Consider the following 26,757-nt stretch of genomic DNA (forward strand, 5'->3'; position numbering starts at 1 on the left):
CACCTTCATTATTGCACGTTTCTCCTCTGTTAGGTCTGCGAGAGACAGAAACTCCTAACCGAACGCAGCCAGTTGAAAACCTGCATGGGGGAGCTGTGGGAAAACTTCTCCTTTTTGTCTCAGGAGGTCTGCAGGGAGGAACAACGGAGTCCGGGACAGCCTCAGTCTCTGTATAATCTACACCCAGACCCACTTTCATCCGGTCCAGGTGGTACAGACCTTAGAATCTCTCCAATTCCCACTAGTATAGACTTCACTCTCACATCACACAACAGTGTGGTGTCGTCCCCAGGCTTAACTGACAGCCAAACACCATACTCACACCTAAAAATGGACAGAAAAGACACTGTCACCTCTGAGAGGTCAAAACCTTCCCACGTAGGCAGCTCAAGTGTAACGACTGATTTCTGCCAGGAAATGACTGAGAAGTGTACGACGGAAGAGCTGCCTGAGAGAAACTGAGTCTGGTAAACTGCGTTTTTCTCTCTTAAATCACAAGAATTGATTCTGTGTGTTCAGTTGTTAAATTTTTTTAGCAGTGTTAAAGGGATAGTTCACCCAAAAACGAAAATTGTGTCATTAATTACTCACCCTCATGGCTTTCCAAACCCGTAAGACCTTTGTTCATCTTCGGAACACAAAGTAAGAGTTTTCTGATGAAATCTGAAAAGCTTTCTGACCCTGCATAGACAGTAACTGAAATGTTCCCAGGCCCATAAACGTAGTAAGGACATCGGTAAAACAATCCATGTGACATCAGTGGTTCAACAGTAATTTTATGAAGCTATGAAAATACTTTGTGCGCAAAGAAAACAACAATTCTACGCTGGTGTCTATAAAGGTCAGCTTTCAGATTTAATCAAAATTTAATTTGTTTTCTGAAGATGAACGAAGGTCTTACTGGTTTATGTAATTAATGACGCAATTTTCATTTTTGGGTGAATTGTCCCTTTAAGTTTTGTTTTAGGGACTGTTCTGTTGTTGCGTTGTGTTTTTGTTTGTTTGTCCATATGGATTTGTTATCATACATGCTGTATAGATGATAAAATCATTTCATTTTTGAACATTACCTTTCTCTTTTGTTTTAATATTCATTATATGATATCTGGTTCTCAGATTTATCTCAGGAATTGCAGATTTTTTGGCTACTTTAAATCAAGCTGCATATGCAAATGTGATGCAAATGTGATAATGAACGTTTGAAAGTGTTTTCTATCTGTTGAGCGTTAAAGCATTCCTTACAAAATTGAATAACGGAGAAATTAAACAGCTGCTCACATGAAACATCTGATCTCTTTCTAAAATAGTAAAATGGAGAAATAATAGTAGATGATGAAGCAGCTGCTATGTTCCCTCAAACATTTTATGATGAAGCATCATTTGATATGGAAGCAATTTTCTACCGATTTTTTTTTTTTTTTTTTTTTTTCTCCAGAGCTCAGTTTTCTAGACTGTTAACATGATTGATCAGGGATGTCTGTTGTATAGAAAACTCTCCAAGCAAACTTTAGTAAATTAAGTTATTCTGGCTTTGTTCATTTTTTTTTGGCAGCTCACACTTGGATCTCTCAGATCTGATTTGATTCCTTCAGGGCGTTACACACATTATCATTTTACTGGAGTCAGAAATCAAAGCAAATCGATATAATTTTCCTCTCTTGTGTTTGGGTTTATTGGGGGTTTGCAGACTTATCTTTTTTTTTAATGTTAAAAAGTTTGTGTACTTCTCCAAAGGCCACTCTGGTCCTAATATTTTCACTTGTAAAAGTTCTCAATTAACTCACGCAATTCGGTGTAATTTTCACTAGTCTTATAACTCTTTTACAAGTTTGATTTAAAAACTTGAGGTGAACATTCAAGCCTTAAGGCGACAACAGTTGAAAAAGCTTAATGTTGCGTTGTTTATTTTTGTTTCTGACGTTGTTGCTTTAAGCTATCATGTGTAGGAGCCACTCACATCTGTATCGTCACAATACTAATGGTGAGATGGTTTATATGTTTTAATGTTTAAATTCATTTAGTCTGTTTACTTCAAATTATTGTGAACTGCATGATTTTGAAGGAGAAGTTTACTTCCAGAATGAAAATTTCCTGATAATTTACTCACCCCCATGTCATCCAAGATGTTCATGTCTTTCTTTCTTCAGTCAAAAAGAAATTAAGTTTTTTGAAGGAAATATTCCCGGAATTTTCTCCATATAGTGGTCAATGGTGACCAACGGGTTGAAGGTCCAAATTGCAGTTTCAATGCTGCTTCAAAGGGCTCTACGTGATCCCAGCCGAGGAATAAGGGTCTTATCTACTGAAACGATTGGTAATTTTTCATATATATATATATATAAAAAATATTATTATTATTATTATTATTATTATTATTATTATTATTATTATTATTATATTTTATTTTATTTTTATTTATTTATTTATTTAACCACAAATGCTTGTCTTGCACTAGATGCTCAATCACTTTGGAAAGGTCACGTGGTTAGTTCTTTGTCTGCGTACTTCGGTTCAAATAGGTAAGGTAGGGCGAAAACTTTCATCTGATTTTCACATCAAAATTTTCAGACATTGTTGTTTTACTGTTTTTTGTAAAGGGTGTTTGTCTTTCTTTGCACATTCACTTTGTTAACACTGGGTCTGTACTTCCGCTTACATCACGCATGTGTGATTACGAAATGCATAAGGTCAAACTAGTGCAAGATGAGCATTTGTGGTTAAAAGGTAGTTAACTTGTATTTTTCTTTAGAAAATGACTGGTCGTTCTGCTAGATAAGACTCTTATTCCTTGGCTGGGATCATGTAGAGCCCTTTGAAACTGCATTGAAACTGCAATTTTGACCTTTAACCTGTTGATCCAACTATATGGAGAAAAATCCTGGAATGATTTCCTTTTCAAATGAAGAAAGAAAGACATCATCTTGGATAAGATTGGGGGATGAGTAAATTATCCGAAAATTTTAATTCTGGAAGTGAACTTCTCCTTTAAAAAAGACTTGATTAAGCTTCGTGTTTAATATTTTGTTTTACCTAAACGTTTGGGAATCTGATTGAACGTTAGCTTAAGTTTGTATTAGGCAAAATCAATCAAAAAGCTTTAGCCTTATGTTGCGTAATTTGCTTACCATAAAAGATAAATCTTAACTAATTGACTGTCAAGACTTTAAATATGTTTACAAATTACCAGAGTAAATTCTTCAGAATTTTTATTTTCATGACCTTTGAGTACGGATTTGGATACATTTTGTTATTTAATGCACCACAGTTGTGATAAGAATATTGTGATAAGGGCAAATATGAATATTGGTTATTAGTTTACATGCAGTAGGAAGAGTTTGGACATTCACAGATCTACCTGTAAAATCGATATACCTCTCGTCTCGGACAAGGTCTGTAGCAGAACCGGTTTACAACCTTTTTAAAAGATGTTTTACAGTCGTTTCTTTTATGTAGATTTTGTATGTATTGTACATATTCTGTTTATAAGTATTTGTGGGATTGTTTTTGCTTTCTTTTGTTAATCGAATCTTGAAATTTGTGACCTCAGTGTTCATAATCTGTATTTGTTACATTCTTGAATGTGTCCACATTGAATTTGTCTACTAGGATATTAAATAAATTGCCAAGCATGTTTTATGCAGATTGAATGTGTTTTGCATCATTTGCTCTGAGGAGCATAAAATTTGCATGATCCGTATTCACCCTGAATTCAAACACAAACACTTTCGGAAATAAGAAAACTTTTATTTTCCTCTGAATTTGATGTAAGAGTCCATCAGCTTGCATCACATTTTATGGATGTAAGCTAAATGATTTAAAAATGTTCTTTTTTTGCCTGCTGTCTGAAGGTCTGAAGCTTATGCACCGATGTCTTTTGGCTTCCATAATTAGACATGGAAAAAATGTATACTGTGACTTAATGGTAAATTAAGGTGCTTGCAATAATAAAAAAAATACTGAACGGTACAAAACAGCACTACTTATATCACAATGAAGCTGCGTTAAACCAGTGCTTTCCAAGCAGAGCAGATCAGAGTGAAACCCTTTGTCACTGATATCTCCATTCATTTCTGCTCATGAACGGCCTGTTACATTCCTGTTGTCCTTCTGTCCTTCGCACTTTCACTTTTTCATGATGGAAGAGATATCCAAGAATACACTCTGTAAAATATGACATTTTTTATATTAGTAAACATATCAAGCACACATCTGAGATGTGTGTGTATATATATATATTCTAATGAATAAAATTCAATTTCTTGAACGTAACTGGCCGAATCTGATCTATAAATAAATGTATTAGGAATAATATGATAAAGAAGCTCTGAAATGACTAGTCATGTGTTGTTTGCATCTACTTGCCATAGACATCCGTCGTCCTCCCCCTGGTGGTGGGTTCATGGGCAGGTCACTGAGGGAGCCCAGTTCGGACTCTGAACTCCTTGTGGAGGTGTGACAGGACTGACTGCCAGAAATGCTGTCCGAGGGCATACGGACCATAAAACTGGCTTTCCTGTTGGGCGGACAGAAGTCGCTCTCTGAGGACTCCAAGGTGTCGTCCCCCAGGTCCGGCACTCGGCTGGGCCTGTGCAGAGTGTTGCGAAGGCAGGCTGGTATTTCCGTATGACCCTCAGGAACCAGAAGACCCGAGTTGAAAGGCCTAACATCCCTCTCCGAGCCGTTACTGCTCTCTAGATGCTGGTTGTGGTTTTCCCGGTCCTCTAGTAACTCCATGGACCCTTGGGAGTGCAGTTCATGGATCATTCCCTGGCTAGGCTGGCGCATTTGCCGGGGCTGCTGGGTTATGCAGGACACCGGGAGTGTGGCCGCGGCGAAACTGTTGTGCCGGAGCATGTCGTTGCTCGAGCCGACGCAAGCGCTGGTTAGGAACAGCGGAGGGTCCATTTGCCCCTGTTGGATAAAAGTTTTCAACTGTGGGTTTTTGTGGGGCGACATATTCGTCATGACGCAAAGATGCTGAATGGTCGAGTGCTTGGGTTTGTAAAGACTGTCGTCCTCGACGAGCTTAAGACCGCTGAGAGTCTGTTTAATTTTTTTCACCCCCAGGTGGGATATTTCCATAAGGTTCAGGAACAACGAAACCCCTGCGATGACAATCATGAAAACCATGAAGATGGTCTTCTCAGTCGGTCTGGAGACGTAACAGTCCACGCTGTTCGGGCAAGGCACCCTCTCGCACTTGTACAAAGGATCCAGTCCAATCCCAAATAAGATATACTGCCCCACAATGAACGCCACTTCCACCACTGATCTAGTAAGGATATGAATTATATATGTGCGCAGCAAGGAGCCCCTCAGAGGAGCCTTCCTAATTTTCTTCTGCTCCTCTAGCTTCCTCAGTTCCTTCTCCAACTTCTTGTGCTCCTCCAAGAGGCCCTCCGTCTCTTCCAGCTCGGCTTTCAGCTGGATTTTCTTCTTGTGACGTTCTTTCTCCAAAGCCCTCAGGCGGTACAAAGCATGTCCCATGTACACCAGCGAAGGCGAGGAAACGAAAATGATCTGCAGTACCCAAAAGCGAATGAGCGAAATTGGGAACGCTTGGTCGTAGCAGACGTTCTTGCATCCTGGCTGGTCCGTGTTGCAGACGAACTCACTCTGCTCGTCCACCCAAACGTCCTCGGCCGCCACGCCGAGAACCAGCATCCGGAATATGAACAGGATGGTCAGCCAGATTTTACCCACAATGGTGGAGTGAATGTGAACCTCCTCTAAAATGCTCCCCAACAAGTTCCAGTCCCCCATTTTCACCGCCACATGTCCGTGCTTAGTTTAAGACAAAAAAATAGGAGATTAGCTTACTGTTCAAGTTGGTTCATGCACTGTGAAGTTTTTACCAGTTTCAACTTAATAAGTTAACTTAAGTTAACTCAACTTAAAGGTAAAACTTACTTTAACTCACTTTATGGTAGTTGAAATTACTTGTAGTTTTGAGTTGATTTAACTTAACATTTTAAGGCAGCTGCTGAACTTACATTTTTTTAGTTGAAACTGGTGAAAACTTTTTACAGTGTGCATAAGGCTTTTTGCATGCATTCGACAAACAGAAAAAAAAGTCTGCCAATCAAAGCTTTTTCCGCAAAACCAAACTAAAATGAACTTACTTTTCATTTGCTGTCTAGTTTCCTTGGTATATAAACAAGCATGTTTTCCCCAACAAGGAAAATCATCCCTTCATTTTACAGCCATGGAGTTCGCACATTAAAACACAGCCAGTCTCTCCGCATAATGTTGGCTACAGTGAATGCTCCCCACAGTTGTTGCATGCAGCGAGTTCACAGGATGTAGGAATTGATCAGAAACTGACGGGACAATGCCCCATGGCAGATCTTATCAAGCAATTGCTGAAAACAGCACCCCCACATGCATAAAAAGTCACCAGCGATGCCAACCAACCAAATGTCCCTCATGCAGTCAATACAATATTCTGCCACACAGAATTTATGATATTGCTCTCTTCACCATGCCATTTTCATGCAAACCTAGTTGACTTGAAAATGGGTTTCAAAGTTTTGTAAGCATGCATATCCATTCTATCCAACCATTAATCTTATAATGCTAGTTAATTAAAGCCCAGTTTCATAGCCAACTGCATCGTGTCAGTTTGATGGAGTTTTCAAAAGGTGATCTTTTCCTCTAACCCTGCACCTTGAACAAAACGATGCATGTGGAATTTATCAACTCTATTTCGCCATTTTCCTTTGTGTTTCCCTTTGAGTTTTTGCCGAAGCTTTCCATGCTGTTTACGTTTGCGAGCACTCAATGTCAAATGAAAGACCTTGCACTCGATTGCATCAGGCCCCCCCTTCTAAACTCAACCCATCAATACTGCAGTGATTTGTTTAGCATGCTCTTTTTTCTAGTTTTATGTGGCACAAATCTCATTAAAAGCATATTTGCACAACATTGTGCATTTACCCTATAAATCCAATAGCAATTGATTTAAAAAAAAACATGGTTTTATATTGAAACAACGAGGGGAGCGAGACAAGCCACGATCCACCAATCAGCACATGCACGTGATTTTGTTATCCTGATTCGTCCCTGCACGAACCTTTCAGGCGCTGCACAACTGGATCATCTCGCCGATCACACTACATGCTTCAGAAAATGACCAGCCGTCCCTCAGGGCCTTTAATTAGCTTTCCATCACATGCTGACAGAGTCAATGGGAGATTGATTTGATTTTCCCTTGCAGAAGCTTGAACTGCAAATGCCAGAAGTCACATCAGGGACGTCGCATTACATAATGAGTTCATATGGTAGCAAGCGAACGGCAGAAAACCGTCTCTTATTCTGGGGTGCTTCATTGGATCTAATTGCCTTGATTGTGGCCAAAATGTGCACTGAATTTTTGAGGGAACAGGTTGAAGAGTATTGCAACCATGGGAAATTATATTTAAAGTGCAAAAACAGTCATATATGTGCTAAAACTTACATGGTCTTACATGGGCGAGACTTCCGGTTCATTAGCCGCTATAGGGAAATAATGAGAAGAGTAACAGTGTGCAGTAAATGATAAAACTGTTTGCATTACAAACCAGTGTGCTCATAATTAAGATAATACATTAAAATAATATGGTAAAACAAACCAGTTTGCAATATCAAGAAGCAAAACTAATTGTTTGGTACAGCTAAAAATAGCTGGACGCGGATAAGGCCGGAGGCCAGACCCATAAATTTTTACAAATGGCCGCACCCAGTCTTACGGCAAAAATAAGGTAGATACGTTATGTGGCTGCTCACCAAGTAAATAAATTTACATTAAATATTGATCTGAGTTTAACTCGAAGTATCAAAATGTCCCGTTCACACATTGGCAGAGACAACTAGGTGTCACAAGCAGTACCGTTCACACAACAGGACTTCGCCGAAAATATGGTTGTGAGTCCTGAAAATTTGAAAGTGTGAGTTTAGTTCTAGAGTGCTGTTGTCAATACCGTAAATAACAGAAATGTGTGTCAACGCAACCGTATTAGTGACTAAAATATCGTACAGGATTAACAACCATATTCTACTACTGTGTGAATGTAAGTTTCATCATATTTCTTTTTACGCATTTTCAAAGCATTGCACATTATAATTGATCACAAGCAATTCTGTTGTGCTTATGAACACAATGGCCAATCAGAAGCCTTCAGATTAGGCATCACTGAAACGCTGGAGTTTTGTTAATTTCTCTTCATTCTCAAGTGAAACAACCATAATTGCAGTTTAATTAAAACATTTGAAAACATTTTGTGTTTGATAGCGTTGTGCATTATAACCAGTCACAAACCATTCTGTTGAACTTATGAACGCAATAGCCAATCAGAGGCGTTCAGATTGCTGAAATGCGAGTTTTGATCGGTTTTCTTCATTTTTAAGTGAAACAGCCGTAATTGCAATTTATTTAAAACATTTGAATAAAATTTTGTATGTACAGATACACAGACTGAAGAACAAAACAATATATTATATATTTTACAATAACAATAACTTCTTTCTATGTGTTTTACAGCGTTGCGAATTATAACCAATCACACACGATTCTGTTGATCTTATAAAGGCAATAGCCAATCAGAGGCCTTCAGATTAGGCATCGCTGAAACATGAGGATTTGTTCAGTTCTCCTCTTTCTCAAGTGAAACAACCATAACTGCAATTTATTTAAAACATTTGAGTTATATTTTGTATGTACAGATACACAAACTGAAGATATTTTACAATATTTTACGCGGGTTTTACAGCGTTGCGCAGTATAACCAATCACACACGATTCTGTTGAGTTTATGAACGGAATAGCCAATCAGAGGCCTTCAGATTAGGCATCGCTAAAACGTGAGGATTTGTTCAGTTCTCCTCATTCTTAAGTGAAAGAACCATAACTGCAATTGAATTAAAACATTTGAGTTATATGTTGTATGTACAGATACACAAACTGAAGATATTTTACAATATTTTACGCGGTTTTACAGCGTTGCGCAGTATAACCAATCACACACGATTCTGTTGATCTTATGAACGCAAAAGCCAATCAGAGGCGTCAGATGAGTCCTCGCTGTAACGCCGTTCGCGCTTCCTCACTGACTGAATTCTGGTCTTCATAAACAACGTTGTAAACAACAAAAAGCAAATGTACGTACGGTAAGAGATTGATTTCATAGTGTAGACACCTTCTTTTATTATAACAGAAGTTTTTTGAGACTCCTTAAACTAGACTTAAGTGACATTGCTGTCTATAGGTTAGAATTTATTCGCTCTTTAAATAACTGGGAATGAAAGCGTTATAATTAGCAACTTAGAATGATTTATGAAGTTGTAATCATATTAAATATAAATTCAGTAGTATTAGAAAATATTTTATGACATCCATTCCTGGTACTTGCCTACAAAGACGGTTTATGATGTGTGTAGTAACGTTACTCAGGTTACTCAAAAACGTTACTCAAAAATAATATATTTTTTATATATATATATATATATATATATATATATATATATACATATATATGTTTTTCAAAAATCACTGCAAAAGTCTAAATATTTACATCTGCAATAATGTATAACAGAAAAATGTATCCGTAGCCACAGCCTTTTGTTTTTGTTGTAGTGTAGCAACATTTAGTTGTTTGGGGCGGGAGCTCGAAATGGATGGAGGCAGTGGGATGGCCGTCCACCATGCTGATAGATTACTTTACTCTGATCCATTTCAATCAATACAGACTCGTGCAGCCCTGATCTGACTGTTTGGAGATAATGAGATTCTAGCACGCCTGCGGTTATTTACCGAGAAGAGGTTTAGGGTGTGAACGGGGTAAAGAACAGAGCGTGAATAGCGTTCCCTTGAAAACATCTAAAAATAATGTTAGACTGAAAATGGTATTTTTTTCGTTTAAGTATTTTAGCCTTGTACTTGTGACTCTAAGTATTAGATAGTTTTCAGCTTCAACTTTGTAGTGAACACAACCATGAATCATTTAGTGAAAAAGATATAAATTCTTTATGAAAGGATGAGATTCACTGATGATGAAATCTGATACTGTATATATAGGTTGATCATGCATCTCAGCTGTTAGACTCTTGCTAAAACAGAAATGCTGTGCTGCAGAGATCATGGTGGGTCATGAACTGAGTGTTATACAACATTTGACTCATCAAACTTTTAATAGCTTTCACATGTACCCCATGAATTCTCATGTATCATCAATCACAACAAAATCTACTGCTTTGTTACGTGCATTTTAAACAGGTCTTTTCATTCTCAAGTGAAAGAACCATAATTGGAATTTAAATAAAACATTTGAATTATAGTTTGTATGTGCAGGTACAAAGACTGAAGAACTACTGAACAATATATTATATATTTTAAAATAAAACTATGTAATTTAAAGCAAATCCATCTAAGATACATAAAAGTCATTACTATTCATCTGGCTATTACTAATTGACTGACTGAAAAAATTCTATACAACACAAATCACATTTAAAGTAAGAGTTTATACAAATATAAAATTCTGTCAATTCTATTCATTTTTACTCTCCATAATGCCATCCCAATTTTTCCATGGAACATTATTATTTATTATGATTTAAATACCCGTTTTCTATTTTAATATATATATATATATATATATATATATATATATATATATTATAAATATTCTATAAATATTATAAATATATTATAAATATATTTTATATGTAATTTTATATTTATTTTTTATATTTAGTTTTATATATATATATATATATATATATATATAGTTTATCTATCTATCTAGTATATATATATATATATGTATGTGTGTAACATACACAATTTATTATGATTTTAAAAAGCTGTTTTCTATTTTAATATATTAAATGTTTTTATATTATTTGATTTTTATATTTAATATATAAATGAAAAGATATATTATGATTTAAAATAGCAGTTGTCTATTTTAATATATTAAATAAATGTATTTTTATATTTGATTTAATATTCATTTTTTATATTTATTAAATTTATTTAATACATTTCTATCTTTCTATCATGTTTTAATATATATTACATAAATATATTTGTATATTCATTTTTATTTGTCATATTTACATACATATAAACAATATATATTATGATTTAAAATAGCTGTTTTCTATTTTATTAAATAAATATTTTTTTATATTTATTTTTTTATATTTATATTTTATTTTTTAATTTAAATATATTTTATTTATTTTGATATTTGAACTTCCTGTGGGGACTATTACATTCACATTACAGCTCAATGAAAGAAGGCTACTTTTTGATTCTAAATCTTTCTTAAACCTGTTTGAAAGACAAGAAGGTGAGTAAATAATGACAATCCCTGTGTTTTACTATAGTACAATAAAATTACTGTAAGGCTGCAGTATTTACAAATCTCTGATCTTATTTATATTGCCACAACTTTTATAGTATATTGTATATTGCCACAATTATTAGGTGGAATCCAGGGCATAGTACCGTGTGTTAAGAGTTTGTATTAGTGTTAGTGCGAAGCCTTTGTAGCTCTTCCTCCAGCATGCTGATCCTCTCCAGTAGACTGGCTCTGTCCTGCAAAGCTTTCTGTTCTGCCACCTTCTGCGCTTCCTGGATCTTCCTCTCATACCAGCGTTCCAGCTGTGTGGAGACCGTCTCAAAGAAACGTTGCGTCACCTCCACGGCGTGCAAGTTTGCCCGCTCTTGGGTGAAGGTGGCCTCCACGGGCCGCTGGGAAAACACCTCCATGGTCTTCGTGGTGTTGCTCTGCTGGGTTTGAGTGTGATGTGCTTTAATCCTGTCTTTCAGGTGCCTGCTGTGTTTCCAGGTCGGGCCGGGCACTGGTTCTGTATCGCTGTCATTGAAACGCTTGCTGGATGTGGACAGGCTGCTGCTGGCACTACTGTTGCAGAGTTCATCTCTCTTGTCTGACCTAGACTTTGAGACATCCAGCTCCTGCACTTCTGCTCGGTGCCACTTGGGGTCAGTAGTCGCCAGCTTCCGTGATAGAGGTTTGTGTTTGACCATTGAAGGAGCTGTCGGGTTATGATAAATATATGGAAAAATTGTTTTAGAAAAACAAAATAATGATTTTTGTTTGTTTTTTTTTTTGTTTATTTGGCTCTCACTAAATATATTTTACTCATTTAAGGTCTTATTTTAGAGTACAATAATTAAAAACACTGAAAAAATAATGTAAAATAATAAAGTTTAATGCTTAAAGACAACGTTATTATTTATTTTTTAATGGGTCTTTATGAGTGATTCATCAGCGATTCTTTGTTTTAAGAAATATGTCATATTATGGCAGTAAAATGCACTGGGGAGGCCACTTTAAATTAAGTGAAACAGACATATTTAAAATATTATAAATAAAATAAAAATAAAAAAATTCATGTAAAAAATCTTAATATCTTAATATATATATATATAATTTGCTGTTTAGTTAAAATGTACCAGTAAATCATGTTTTAAGGATGTTTAGACATACAAAAAATAAAAATAAAAATCAGTGCATTTTTTTCCAAACCTGAAGAACAATTCAGCATTTTTTCCTTTTTAAGCATCTCATTGTACTCAGAAATATGTCACGTTGTGGCAGTAAAATATATATATATATATATATATAATATGCTTCTTAGTTAAAGGATGTTTAGATGTTTTTACTAGAAATAATGATACTTTATGAATATGAAACTTTTCAATACATTTTCTGCAAACCTGAAGAATTATTCAGCCTTTTTTTCTTTTTAAATATCCCTTTCCACGTAGAAATATGCCATATTTTTGCAGTAAAATAGGTCAATTCATGTTCTCTTTAACATAATAATTATAAATATAATAAAAATTGTATTTACGATACGTTTTTTAAAAGAAATCTTAATATCTTAATATATACACTTGCCGTTGAAAAGTTTGGGATCAGTAAGATTTTTAATATTTTTTAAAGAAGTCTTTTATGCTCATTAAATTTACATTTATTTGATCACAAATACAGAAAAAACTGAGATAAAATATTATTGCAATTTAAAATAACAGTTTTCTATTTTAATATACTATAAAATATAATTTATTTCTGTGATGCAAAGCTGGATTTTCATCAGCAATGACTCCAGTCTTTAGTGTCACATGATGCTTCAGAAATCTAATATGCTGAATTATTATCAATGTTGGAAACAGTTTTTTGGAACCTCTGATACTTTTTTTCAAGTTTCTAGAAATCTTTTCTAACAATATAAATCTTTACTGGCACTTTTTATCAATTTTATTAATCCTTGCTGAATAAAAGTATTAATTTCTTTCAAAAAAAAAAAAAGAAAGAAAAAAGAAAAATTTACTGACTGCAAACTTTAAACGATTTCTATTTTAACTAAATGCTGTTCTTTTTAATGTTTCATTCAAAGAATCCTGAAAAAACTATCACAGGTTTAAAAAAAACACAACTGTTTCCAACATTGATAATAAATCTGCATATTCGAATGATTTCTGAAAGATCATGCGACACTGAAGACTGGAGTTTTGATGCTTGAAAACAGAGCTTTGCATCACAGAAATAAATTCTATTTTAAAGTATATTAAAGTAGAAAACCACTACTTTTAATTGCAATAATATTTCACAATATTACGTTTTTTGCTGTATTTTTAATCAAATAAACCGCCTTAAAGAGCAGAAAACACTTCCTTTAAAAAATTTTACTGATCCCAAACCTTTGAATGGCAGTGCTAAATGTACATCTCGTTTTAAGGATGTTTAGATATTTTTATTGGAAATAATGATATAGATTTATTAAAAAAAAAAAAATCAGTGCATTTTTTTCGAACCTGAAGAACTGTTCAGCTTCATCTCAAAGTATCTCCTCCCACGTGCGTCCTCAAATCCAAGACTTTTCACATTATTATTAGGACGTGCTCCTGGGCTGGGTAACACATTGACATAGGTGGCCAGCGAGCTGGAGCTCTCCTCAGAGACGAGCGACAGCAGCGGGAGACCCTCAGGGTCTGAATCCACCAGAGACTGATCCACCGATGGAGAGCGCAGAAGTTTATAGTATTGTGTCTCTGCAGGCATCCGCACTTCAAGATCCTGAATCTTAGACATGCACCAGCTTTTCACGGCATTGCTAGCAGCAACCTGCTTGAAAGATAAAAACAGAGCAACATAAGTTTAATCAATCATGTCCAGGCCAGGCAACTGTAGTCATGCATCTCTTCTCTTAAGGTGTTGTACCTGTTTTCTCTCGCCCTCCATGCGTTCCAGGGTGGCTCTCTGATTGATTCGATAATGACACTCCATCCTTTCAGCCGACACACGCTCCTCTGTGAGTTTCTCAAGAACTTTAATCTGAACAGAAAGACATGAGTCTCTAATACGCACATTTTCAGTAGCATTGGTTTTGGAAGTGTTTTTCCAATTTCATCCATAGGGATTACAAAGATATGGTGGGTAGATGTAAAAGACACAAAAAAGTGTCAATATCACAGCAAACGACAAACCTGATGCTTGTTTTTTTGCTCTATTCTGCCCAGCCTGCAGTTGATCTCCTCTTGGACAGTGTGAATTTCTGACCTCATTTCCATCTTTGCAGCTTTCAGCTTATTCTCCAGTGTTTTAATGAGGGGCTTACAGTGACAGTCATTCACAGGAGCCTGTTTGCAGACACTGGTTAAGAGGTTTAAAACAAACAAATGCATTGCATTAACTCAAATGTAGAGTTTACCTGCTTTATCTGTCCATCTTTATCCCTGTATAGTGTATAAAGCTGAAAGGCTTTTCCTAGAGTTTCCTCTTCCTCCTGAGAGCTGGGGCTGCTGTGTTTTACTCTCTGGGATGGAGATCCTCTCTCGTGTAGCTGATACTCTCTCCGGAACACATGTTCCAACTTTTTTTAATAGTAAAAACATATTTAGATTTATTGAATAGAGTACTTTTTTAAATGTTCATGTTAGAGAAGGTATTATTAAATAGCATATACTAGGGGAAAAAAGCCAGGTAAATCTAAAAATGTGACCCTGGACCACAAAACCAGTCATAAGCAGCACGGGTATATTTCAGCCAACAATAATTGTATGGGTCATATTTATCGATTTTTCTTTTATGCCAAAAATCATTAGAATATTAAGTAAAGATCATGTTCCACAAAGATATTTTGTAAATTTCCTACTGTAAATACCAAAACTTAATTTTTGATTAGTAATATGCATTGCTAAGAACTTCATTTGGACAACTTTAAAGCTGATTTTCTCAATGTTTTGATTTTTTTGCACCTTCAGATTCCAGATATTCAAATCAGCCAAATATTGTCCTATCATAACAAACCAAACATCAATGGAAAGCTTATTAATTCAAGTTTTAAATTAGTTGTCATTTAAAACATCTATCTCAATTTTAAAATGAATAAATAAATTTTGTGGTCCAGGGTCACATATTAGCAGAATAAAGTACAGTCAGCATGTCATTATTGCAAAATAAACTCTCTAAAATTATACAGCATTGTATAACCATACATTAACACTAGGGCTGGGTTTTGACACAAATTTCACGATTTAATTGAATTCAGACATGCTTTTGATTTAATTTCTAATTTAATTCAATTCAATATTGATTATTTTAGGATATGTATCAGGTACAGTACATGAGAATCAATTGGTACTACATTACTATAATATTAAAAGTTAAAATTAACTGATTTATATACAAACACTTAAATTACACTTAATGACGTTTTAATAATATTACAATTACTTAATTATATGTCTACTCCAATTCGTTTTTTTGAAATATAAACATTTAAATGACGGATTTTTTAAAACATTTAAAACAAAGATTATAGCTATTTATTGGGAGATGCGCTGCAGTTCGTTAACTGAAAACAGGTTAGACTAATCGATTCTTGTTTTTTAAAAATCAATATTGTTTCGTAAAAATGAGAATCAGTTAAAATCTTTTTACCCAGCCCTTATCATCCTGTATATATGGTAGTGTAATATTATAGTATAACATATTGCAATATGTATGAATTAATAATGAATCAAATGAATCACTACCTTTCTTCTTGGACTCCTGATCTTTCTCCTTGTGCCGGGGCTCAGAGTTGCTGCGTTTCGTTCAGGTTGTATTCTGTGATGTACTTGATCACGGTTGTTTGTGTCTTCTGCCAGCTCAGTACAGCGCTGCACAATGATGGGAGTGCTTAGCATGAGAGGGATATTTAGGCAAAAACAATCACATGACCTCTGATCTCTCTTAGGGTTTTGGAAGCTTAGTTGTCATGTGACATTTTCTTCTCACTTGCCCCTAGACCCCAATCATATTACAAATGATGAATCTGCGGCAGCGCAGATGTCATTCTAGATGGGTGAATCTTATCTGAATTTTCCACCTTCTCTTGGGAGGATTGAACTCTGGGGAGGGACTGAGTTCTCCTCTGGGCCCGCAAGACATCTCGTCTTTTTCTCACTGTCTTTCCACGAGCAAGCCGCTGCACCTGAGCAAGTACATACAGCTTGAGTTAGAGAAGCTTGTGAGAAAATAAGGATGAAAGTTTGGATGGTTAGTATATTTCATTTAGCTCCTGCTGGTAGATGCTGTAACTACACCAAGATACATGTAAATAAAAAAACTGAATCTATTTAAAAAATTGTTACTTGAAATAAAATGTAAACTGAAATAAAGTAAAATGTAATAAAGTAAAAAGTATTTAGATTAATAACACAACAATTTTATTTTATTTATAATATTTAAAAAATAATAATAATAATAATAATAAAAATGTAACTTTAAAATCAAAATGATAACAGAAAATACATATTTTTATTCATATTTTGTATTAATGATGCATCATTTTATAAAAATTTTAGTTTATTAATATTAAAAACTAACAATACAAATTAAAACTTTAATTAAAATTAAAATGAAACAGAAAATACATATTTGTTATTAATAATTTCTATTAATACTGTAATACAGAATTTTATTAATACAATTGTATTTAATTAATAATAATATTTAAAATGTTAATAATAAGTTATACGTTATTTAAAATGAAAATGAAAACAGAAAATACATATTTTTATTATTTGTTTTATTAATAATATATCATTTATATAATACAATTATATTTTATTAATAATATGTAAAATATTAATAATAAAAATTAAAAGTTGAATTAAAATTAAAATGAAAACAGAAAATGCATAGTGCATCATTTTATTTTATTAATAATAATATTTAAATGATTAATAACAAAAATGAAAACTTTAAAATTAAACTAAAAACAGAACATATTTTTATTAAACATTTCTATTAATAATACATAATTTTATGAATGCAATTTCATTTTATGAATAATATTTAAAATAATAATAATACAAGTTAAAATGAAGAAAAGTGAAAATGAAAACAGAATCTATATTTTTTTTTTGTTAAAAATATAAAAAATAATTTTATTAATATATTTTTTATTAATAATGTTTGAAAAAATAATAATAACAAAAATGTAAACTGTAAAAAAAATCTGAAGGTACATTTTTTTTTCCGTCTTGCATCTTTTTGCCAGTACACGATCGATACTTGTTCTTATAAAGCATTCATTGTTGTACTTGTAGGTGGTGACATGTAACTGTGATTGAGTTGAGTCATTTGAATCATTTGTCAACCAATTAATTTAAAAACACTGAATCATTTAAAAATGAATCAAGTTAATTCTATTATGAGTCACTGAAGCATTAAACTGATTCGTTCATTTAGGAACAAATCAAGGGACTGCCTTTATGAGCGAGTCATTCATCAAACCGTTTTATTTAGTAGAGCTGAATCAGTCAGAAGTGAATCACGTAATCATGTAATGCTTTGCTAGAAAGAGATTGTCTGACAGGACAATAAACTGCTTCTAAATGGAAATTTTTGCTATTCTTTGTAATAACATTACTTACCTGATTGGATTTTGCTAGAAGAATAGCCAAATCTCGGTTGTTATTGTCCCGGGCTTTATCAACAGCAGTGAGGCCTGTCTGTTGATAGATTTGGCGTGGAAATAAATTGTCATTTAGCAGATGCTGTCATCCAAAGCAATTTACAGTCGAATTTGTGCAGCCTAGGTTGAGCTATAGCATCATGCAACCCCAGCCCCCATTATAACTCACTTACATAATAACCATACAGTCATACAGAGATTCAGGCATATCATGAGATTACATGACTTACATTGTTTTTGATGTTTGCATCAGCTCCTGCTTCCAGTAACAGACTGACAGATTTCTTGTGATTTAGGCCGGCAGCGACATGGAGCGCAGTGTCTCCTATCTGTAAAATATGTCGATTTTCTGCAAGATTATAACTGAAATAAGCTGTAATTATATATATGCAATTATCACTAGAAGATGCTGTAATCTAAAATACAATCTGACAGTTTAAAGCAGACAAAGACCATTTTAATTGTTTATTTGTCTCTGAATTTTTTATTGTGTGCAACTTTGTTATGGTTTGTTGAAGTATGAAATAATATGCTATCAAGCCATAAATAATTATGTAGTTTTGTTTTCTTTTGAAAGTTTACAGCATAATTGCCTATTAACTTAGACAAAATAATTTAGAAACTAGGACACAGCAGTGACACAAAAAATAAACCACATTGGTGCTGGATCCCAAACAATCAGAATGAGGATCTGACCTGGTTTTTCTCAGCTACAGAGCAGAAAGAACCCAAGAGGATCTTAATCATGGCCAAGTGATTGTAGCGTGCAGCAATATGTAAACATGTGTCACCTGCCTGGAAGGAAAGAAACAATCCCTCTTCTTTTTCAGTATTCACTTTGCAATTTATATAATTATTAAATATAGATTGTAATGATTTTAGAAGAGTGCACATGCATTGTTTTTGCTGTCAGGCATCGCTCCACCTAGTAGTAGCACTTGAGCCGTCTGGGAATGTCCATTCTGACATGCTAGATGTAGAGGTGTGTTTCCTGCCTTTAAAAAGAAAATAATAATACAGTTTAAATAATGGAATAGAAACTGATTGTATAACGATCATTCCTCAGAATTCACCAAATGTTTTTTTAAATTTAAAAATAAATAAATAAATAAATAAAAATTAACCATCTTTAAAAGAAAGATAGTGGAAAGGGTATTTTTTTAAAATGCAAACATAAAAAACAGAAAAAGAAAATGCTTTAAAAAAAGCAAATTTTACAAATTATTAAGAAAAATGTAAACATTTGAAAAAGATCCTGGAAAACTTAAAAAAATGTACATTTTAAAAATGGAATGCATTTTTTTTTAAATGCTAAATTTTTAAATTAACAATAAATAAAGAAAGAAAGAAACTGGAAAATGCTTTTTTTTAAATGAAAACTTAATAAAATAAATAAATAAAACATAATAAAAAATAAAAATACATAAATATAACAATAATTAAATGAAACATTTTTAAATTAAACAAGAATGATCATGGCAAATGCTTGTTAAAAAATTCAATTTTTTTATACTAAAATAAAAAATGTATATGTTAGAAAGAAAGATCTTTGAAAATGCTTTTTTTTACATGTAAACTTTAAAAATTATTTTTTAAAAATGTAAACATTTAAAAAAAAGAATGATGCAAACAAGTGAATGAAAAATGCAAACTTTAAAAATAAAAATAAAATAAAATTTTATTTTTAAAAAACATTTTAAAAATGCATACTTCAATGTACAGAAAAAAAAGTATGTGCCCATGTCCATTTTCCAGATTTGTTTTTTATATAAGCATATAAATTGGCAAATGTTAAGCAGATAAAAGTGAAATGAACATGGCCACATACATGTTTTTTTTCCCTGTGCACTGAAATATTATAGAATGAGAATTTCCCTCCCCTATCAAAATATCAAATAGCAAATCATGCTGTTGCCAAACAAACCATAACCTAAAAGCTGATTGGCAGAAATGTAATTTTGCCAGGAAGCTCTTTTTTGTCAATATATGTATTTGAATGTATAAGTATAGTACATTATAAGTTTATGTTAGCAGAAGTTCCTTTTATTGTCTAAATGAAAAACCAGTGCAAATATTTTAAAATAATAGAAATAAAATCCGAAGACTTCAAACTTCTTGTTTCAAATGAAAATACATAAAGGGGTCTTTTTTTTTTATTGATTGTCCATTTCCATTTCCTAAAGTAAATGGAAAATAATGACTTACTTTGTTCTTCACTTGGACACTGGCTCCAGCTTTGACCAGTAGCTTTACACATGAACTGAAGCCATGCCATGATACCTCATGCAAAGCAGTATTTCCCTCCTGATGAAAGAAAATCAGATTGTATAACACTGATTTTACCACAAATAACATGTACAGTAGTCAGGATTTTTTTTTACATCTGACAGGTTTACTTACAGCTAGCAAGATTTCTGAATCTCGATTTGTATGAATTAAAACAGTTACTGATATTATGACATTCATAATGAAACAAAAAGAGGATTTTTGTATACTGCAAATGAACAGACCTTGTCTTGTAGATCAAGTGCACAGCCTCCATGGATGAGGGCAGCGATGGTGTCACGGTTTCCCACAACAGCCGCCCGATGCAGGGCCGTCTGATGACCCTGGAAAAACAAAAACATCCAGTTTTAGCACTGATGTTTGGCCATCTATTCTGTCTAAGCTCAAAGGCCACCAGAGGTCACACATCAGCCACATTAAAATTTGCTAGAAGATTGCAAAAATTGTGGCCTTGGCAAAATCTCAAGAATATTGGCTTAAGCCTTCTTTATCATTCTCATAAGGTAATAATGATCGGCACACACACAAAAACAGAAGCAAAAGAGACAGACCATGAGTTTACATCTCCCAGGCCGCCTTTGTTACCGCCGTCCGCCCCCTGCGGAGTGAGCGCTGCCTCCGTGTGACTGTTATGTGAGACCAGGTGAACTAGACTGGACAGCAGCCGTCCTGTGGAAAACAAGACACGCATGCTCACATAAAAGAAATCACACGCAGATGCGCCACAATCCCGCACACAGGGACTTACAGACCGAGTGTGCGACCAGCTGGCTTTACTGACATTAAAAGAGTCACGTGGGTAATCCCTCACACAGGAATAGAGAGATTCATTGTAGTCTTTCCTTTAGGTCTAGCACATGGGAAATAGAGAATGTTTCTGGAAATGAATAAAAAAGCAGATCTCTGTTTTAAGCTTCTGCTTTGATTTCAGTCTTTGTAAATTCTGGAAATAATTTTATAAAGCCAAATTTAGATCTGAATTGTCAATTTAGTTCAAAACAAGCAATAGAATTGAGAAAATAAACAAGCTTACACTACCAGTCAAAAGTTTTTGAACGTTTGAATGTTTTTTAAAGTTTCTTCGGTTCTCTGTTGAACACAGTTCAACGAGAGCAAGGCAAGACGAGCGTTTGAGATTAAAAATTGTATTATTTTTATTAAAATAACCAATCGTTTTGCTAGATAAAACCCTTCTTCCTTGGCTGGGATCGTTTACAACCGCATTTGGGATCGTTTGAAACTGCATTTAAACTGCATTTTGGAAGTTCAATATCGGGGCACCATAGCAGTCCATTATATGGAGAAAAATGCTGAAATGTTTTCCCCAAAAAACAATTTCTTTATGACTGAAGAAAGAAAGACATGAACATTGTGGATGAATTGTTGTTCTGGAAGTGGAGTTCTGCTTTAACAACCTGTGCAAACGATATGTTTTTGTGACCATGTAGCACAGCAATGTCACAAGACGATAATCAAAAATCTCTTCTGGTTGACAAATTTCTACCAGTTAATCGTGTCTACCGGTATATCGCCCACCCCTAGGTACAAAAACCCTTTAACTGAAAAACTATTAGTAATTTTTGTACTACGTCTCAAGAATCAGCGTTTTGCTGAGTTGGTTTTAGTATTTCTTAGAAAAGAGCATGTGTTGATCTCATTCTCTCACTGAAGAGTGATTTTGATTGCATACAGCAACACGGAGGCATTAAAAAGATTGGTGAAAACAGCTTAAAAATATGCATTAAACAAAGGACACATTAATAGCCTGGACCAAATGTGCTAGATAGCAAGATTGAAGAGTTGCAGAGTTTGATCTCATGGGTTTAGTAAGATGTCCCAGATGTGAGTCCTAAAAGCTACAGCTGGGACATAGTAGGACAGATGGAGCAGAGCACTGGTGTCTCTTTCACTAGTCGAATAGAAAAAGAGATACTACTGTTGCATGCTTGGTGCTTATAACCTCTTTTAATCTAGCTCATGAATTATTAATATTACGCTGCACTGAAAAACGGAAGTAGCTCACAAATTATAATTATATTTTCAGTTGTCAGTTTGTTGTTCTACACCCATATCATACTGACAGAAGTCTCTGCTTGATCATATGTGACCCTGGACCACAAAACCAGTCATAAGGGTCAGTTTTTTTAAAATTGAGATTTATATATCATCTGAAAGCTGAATGAATAAATAAGCTTTCCACTGATGTATGGTTTGTTAGGATAGGACAATATTTGTTTGAGATACAACTATTTGAAAATATGGAATCTGAGGGTGCAAAAAATCTAAATATTGAGGAAAATTGCCTTTAAAGCTGTCCAAATGAATTTCTTAGTAATGCATATTGCTAAATAAAAAATTAAGTTTTGATATTTTTACTTAATTTCCTAATGTTTTTTGGCATAAAAGAAAACTCAATAATTTTGACCCATACAGTGTATTTTTGGCTACTGCTGCAAATATACCCCAGCGACTTAAGATTGGTTTTATGGTCCACATTTTGTGCATATTAATTTTCATTAGTGTTCTTCACTTAGGCTACATTCACTCCATTGGTATGCAAGTGATGTAAAGCAGGTTCCTTAAAGCAGGTGTTTGAGGAAGGCATGTTATTGCATTCACATGTTGAAAGAGAACACAAAACCTGGAGATAAATAAATTGGAAATGCAAGTCTTAAAACAAACAGATAAAGTCTGGATGTCAAGAAGACAGAGATGTCAATGTCTTCAAACTCTCTGATCCTAGAATAAAGCAATCAAATCTCAACACAGCACTTTTGCATTAATGACCTTATACTATCAGTGTATCTTCTTTGAAGTCATCATGAAGTATGTAAAAGCAACATCTGGGAGTTTTAAAGTGGGTCGAAATGGTGCATGCAATCACAAGAATACAGCATTTCTGGATCTGTGTTTTCTCATGCAGTTTTGTTGTTATCAAGGCCACATTCATCATGTGGTTTCATGAATATTGCATTACTACCTCCACAGGGATATTAAGAAACATAATAAGATTAAACAAAAATGAAAAGTGTTTGAAGGCCAGATGGGTGAATCCGTGGTAGGTATCATAAAACAATTAACAAGAAAATACAACCTCTGCTCATCTAAGGAACACAACCAGGGAAATGCCCTCCAGACATTATACCAATAACAATAAAAATAATAATAAACATACAGCTTAACATTCTGTGTCATTTTAATAGTTTAATACGATACTATTCTGATTATTATTTTAATTCTGCTTTTATTTAAAACATTTAGCAAGTCAAAGTAAATCATGTGCTGTTTCAGCATACCCTACCAATCAAAAGTTTATGAACAGTAACATATTTAATGTTTTTTACATAAGTCTCTTCTGCTCACCAAGCCTGCATTTGTTTCATCCAAAGTACAGCAAAACCAGTAAAATTTTGAAATATTTTTACTATTTAAAATAACTGCTTTCTATTTGAATATATATTAAAATGTAATTTATTCCTGTGAATTTTAGCACCATTACTCCAGTCACATGATCCTTCAGAAATTATTCTAATTTTCTGATTTGCTGCTCAAAAAACATTTATTATTATTATTATGTTGAAAACAGTACTTTTTCAGGTTTCTTTGATGAATAAAAAGCTCAGAAGAACAGTATTTATCTAAAATAGAAATCTTTTGTAACATTATAAATGTCTTTATCATCACTTTTGATAAATTTAAAGCATCCTTGCTAAATAACAGTATTAATTTCTATAATTTCTCAACTGTTTTAAATATTAATAATAATAATAATAATAATAATAATAATAAATGTTTCTTGAACAGCAAATCAGCATATTAGAATGATTTCTGAAGGATCATGTGACACTGAAGACTGGAGTAATGATGCTGAAAATTTAGTTTTTATCACAAGAATAATTTACATTTTAAAATACATTCAAATAGAAAACAGTTATTTTGAATATTCAAAATATTTCACAGTTTTACTGTTTTTACTGTACTTTGGTTCAAATAAATGCAGGCTTGGTGAGCAGAAAAAACTTATGTAAAAAACATTAAAAATCTTACTGTTCAAACACTTTTGACTGGTAGGGTCTATTTATGGACATTAGAATCAGTACAGATGTAAAGCTCCTGTTATTGCAGTCTTTCTGCTTATAACTCAAGTGTCATGGATCATTTCTAAGCTGATCTTTATTAAATAATCAACTGACCTCGAAGCTTAAACTGAACCACAATCTGCTAAGAACAAAACTAATTTTAGCACATTCAAATCAGGCTGTTGAAATCACTCAATACCTGGCTGTCATTAAACAACAACATATGGTCTATACATTAAACATCTGTGTGCTTAGTAAATTATTTCTGCAACATAATTTATGATATAGTGCATGTTTATTTAGTTTACTTTATGTGTACATATTGTGGGCATCACAAATATATTTGAAAAAATATACTTTTTTAGGAAGTAAATAATTTCAAACAATAAGGTAATCAAAGATGATTTAATAATAATAATAAAAATAATAAGTTACCTTTTTAAAGTTTCCATTGAGTCAGATTAGGTCTGGTTCCATAGCATCAGTGGCTGGAATAAGAGTGTAAAAGGGCAGAGTTCACATATTTAGAGCAGTGTACACGCTAAACATCTGTACTACTGTGCACCACACCACCTAACCACACTCACTGCTGTCCCAGAGGAAATTATCAACATCAGCAGGCAGTCTGCTGGCGTTGTGGTTTTACAGAAGCAGAGACATTACAGTAGGTCAAATCCTGTGAGACCACAAGATGATGGCTATCAAAAGAAAATGGGCTGGAGTTCAAACTGGAGTCACTGTACAGTATGTTATGATGACATTATACCCGTATACCTGTTATTTATTTTACCTTTAAAGCACCTTACGGCACAAATAGTTGCACTGTAAAAGTGATTTTCAAACTTTAAAGCTGCATACAAACTGTCTGACAACAGGAATGTAAGCGTTTGTCAAAATATTCGCTATACAAAAGAGCCTTTGAAGTTCAACAGACTGGTTATGACCCTGCAGAATCAGTAAGAGTGTGCAGCACTCTGAAGCAGTTGTCTTTATTTCCTTAATAGGCAATGCATTGAATGTTCCCTTGTTTGGTTGTACAGCCCATTGGAACATCAGGACAAAGTATGTACAGTGTACAATAATAAAGTTTGAGACTGTAGGTTTGCTCCCAACAGAACGAGAGCTAAACTATAGATTAAATCCTAATATAGGCTAAAAAAAAATAATAATTCAACAAATTTTGCAGCTGTGAAAACGCAGAGAGATGACACTCCTCTCTAATGAACGTGCTTTAATCTGCTCTATAAATAGATACAGAGTGCTATATCACAGCACTTATAGCGCCATCAAGCGGCGAGCACAGATGTAAGCCTACGGTTCATACTCAAACGTAATACAGCACGTTAATATTCTGATCATGTTTTTTTTTTTTTTTTTTTTTTCTAAGCACATTTTACTCATTTCAAACCAGATCAGTCTTAATAACTATTATTAATTTTGCATTTAATCTTTTATAAGTGATATATAATTGTTTATGGCTGGAAGTGAAAAACTGCTTTCATTCAGGTCTGCAGTTGAGAAAAAAAGATTTAACTCTTAAACTATTAAATTCCCAATGAGAAATATTGAAAACTAACGCAATATAGTAATTGCAAAGACCAACGGACAGCAAAATGATCACTGGGTCAGAAAAAAACAGGTGGAGAAGAAAAAAAACACGTTAACTGCAAAATAATTAAGAAATAATGTAAATAATTAGGTGTAAAACCATCAAGAACTGTTTAGTCTTCTTTTTTTCTGACCCTGCTGACCTGATGAGCATTTTGCTCTACAATAATCATGTTTTAACTTTGCATTAGCATTAGTTTTGAATATTTCTTATGAGGATTTAATCATTTTTGACTTTTCAGTCTGAGTTTAATCTCTTTTTTTTGGCTCATTTTATCTGTAAAAGAAAACATGCCTCATAATTCTGCACACCTGAATTTATGGAGCTTTTCACTTCCAGCCTACATGGACAATTATATATCACCTATAAATGATTAAATACAAAATTAATCATAGTTATTAAGATTGGTGTGGTTTGGAACTGGTAAAATGTGCTTGGAAAAAAATATGCTCAGAATATCAACATGCCTAATAATTATGCATGCACTGAAAGTCATCTGTCCTTGGCTACAAAATCAATATTTGAAATCAATGAAATATTTAGTTCAGAGTCATATAAGGTCATACAACATTTTTAATAACAGTTAAATCATTTTAAAAGCAAAATGTCATTATTATCATTATTCTTGTCAATTATTATTATTTATTTGTTAGTGTTGGATGTTTTATTATATTTACTGCATATAATAAACCACAAAAGCAGTCTTAAAGGTAGCACTGGTATATTTGTAGCAATAGCCCAAAATACATTGTATGGGTCAAAATGATCAATTTTTCTTTCACGCCAAAACTTATTAGGATATTAAGT

The 26,757-nt window shown here is 33.6% G+C and overlaps 3 protein-coding genes across 4 annotated transcripts in view; 1 reads left to right on the forward strand and 2 right to left on the reverse strand.

Moving 5' to 3' along the window:
• Nucleotides 1-2,283, forward strand: part of bach2a (BTB and CNC homology 1, basic leucine zipper transcription factor 2a) — an 88,243-nt gene extending 85,960 nt beyond the window's left edge. For both annotated transcript variants that reach the window (XM_051133920.1, XM_051133919.1), the window contains exon 5: nt 34-2,283. In XM_051133920.1, coding sequence (XP_050989877.1) covers nt 34-462 — 429 coding nt within the window. In that variant the 3' untranslated portion in view covers nt 463-2,283. The remainder of the gene's footprint in view (nt 1-33) is intronic.
• A 2,016-nt stretch (nt 2,284-4,299) lies between these two features.
• On the reverse strand, nt 4,300-5,799 carry gja10a (gap junction protein alpha 10 a). The gene has a single exon (XM_051133282.1). The coding sequence runs from the start codon at nt 5,761-5,763 to the stop codon at nt 4,300-4,302; it is 1,464 nt and encodes a 487-aa protein (XP_050989239.1). The 5' UTR covers nt 5,764-5,799.
• A 5,326-nt stretch (nt 5,800-11,125) lies between these two features.
• ankrd6a (ankyrin repeat domain 6a) lies at nt 11,126-25,170 on the reverse strand. Its single transcript, XM_051133922.1, has 16 exons — nt 25,132-25,170; nt 24,777-25,039; nt 20,814-20,931; nt 20,487-20,585; nt 20,182-20,280; nt 18,869-18,971; nt 18,673-18,767; nt 18,207-18,305; nt 17,936-18,013; nt 16,384-16,488; nt 16,049-16,174; nt 14,722-14,883; nt 14,498-14,650; nt 14,232-14,345; nt 13,826-14,138; nt 11,126-12,039 (listed from the first exon to the last, which is right to left on the reverse strand). The coding sequence occupies exons 3-16, from the start codon at nt 20,814-20,816 to the stop codon at nt 11,495-11,497; spliced, it is 2,094 nt and encodes a 697-aa protein (XP_050989879.1). The 5' UTR covers nt 20,817-20,931; nt 24,777-25,039; nt 25,132-25,170; the 3' UTR covers nt 11,126-11,494.
• Between the last annotated feature and the right edge of the window lie 1,587 nt (nt 25,171-26,757).

This window comes from Labeo rohita, chromosome 17 (assembly GCF_022985175.1).
Source record: "Labeo rohita strain BAU-BD-2019 chromosome 17, IGBB_LRoh.1.0, whole genome shotgun sequence".
In the NCBI taxonomy this organism is placed as follows: domain Eukaryota; kingdom Metazoa; phylum Chordata; class Actinopteri; order Cypriniformes; family Cyprinidae; genus Labeo; species Labeo rohita.

Bases quoted from the DNA above. Each gene is read 5' to 3' on its own strand.
- gja10a (XM_051133282.1), bottom strand. From the start codon at position 5,763: ATGGGGGACTGGAACTTGTTGGGGAGCATTTTAGAGGAGGTTCACATT.
- ankrd6a (XM_051133922.1), bottom strand. The intron at 20,281-20,486 runs GTCTGTTCATTT...TTCTTTCATCAG, and splicing joins CACTTGATCTACAAGACAAG to GAGGGAAATACTGCTTTGCA. The intron at 16,489-17,935 runs GTAAGTAATGTT...GTACTTGCTCAG, and splicing joins TTCTAGCAAAATCCAATCAG to GTGCAGCGGCTTGCTCGTGG.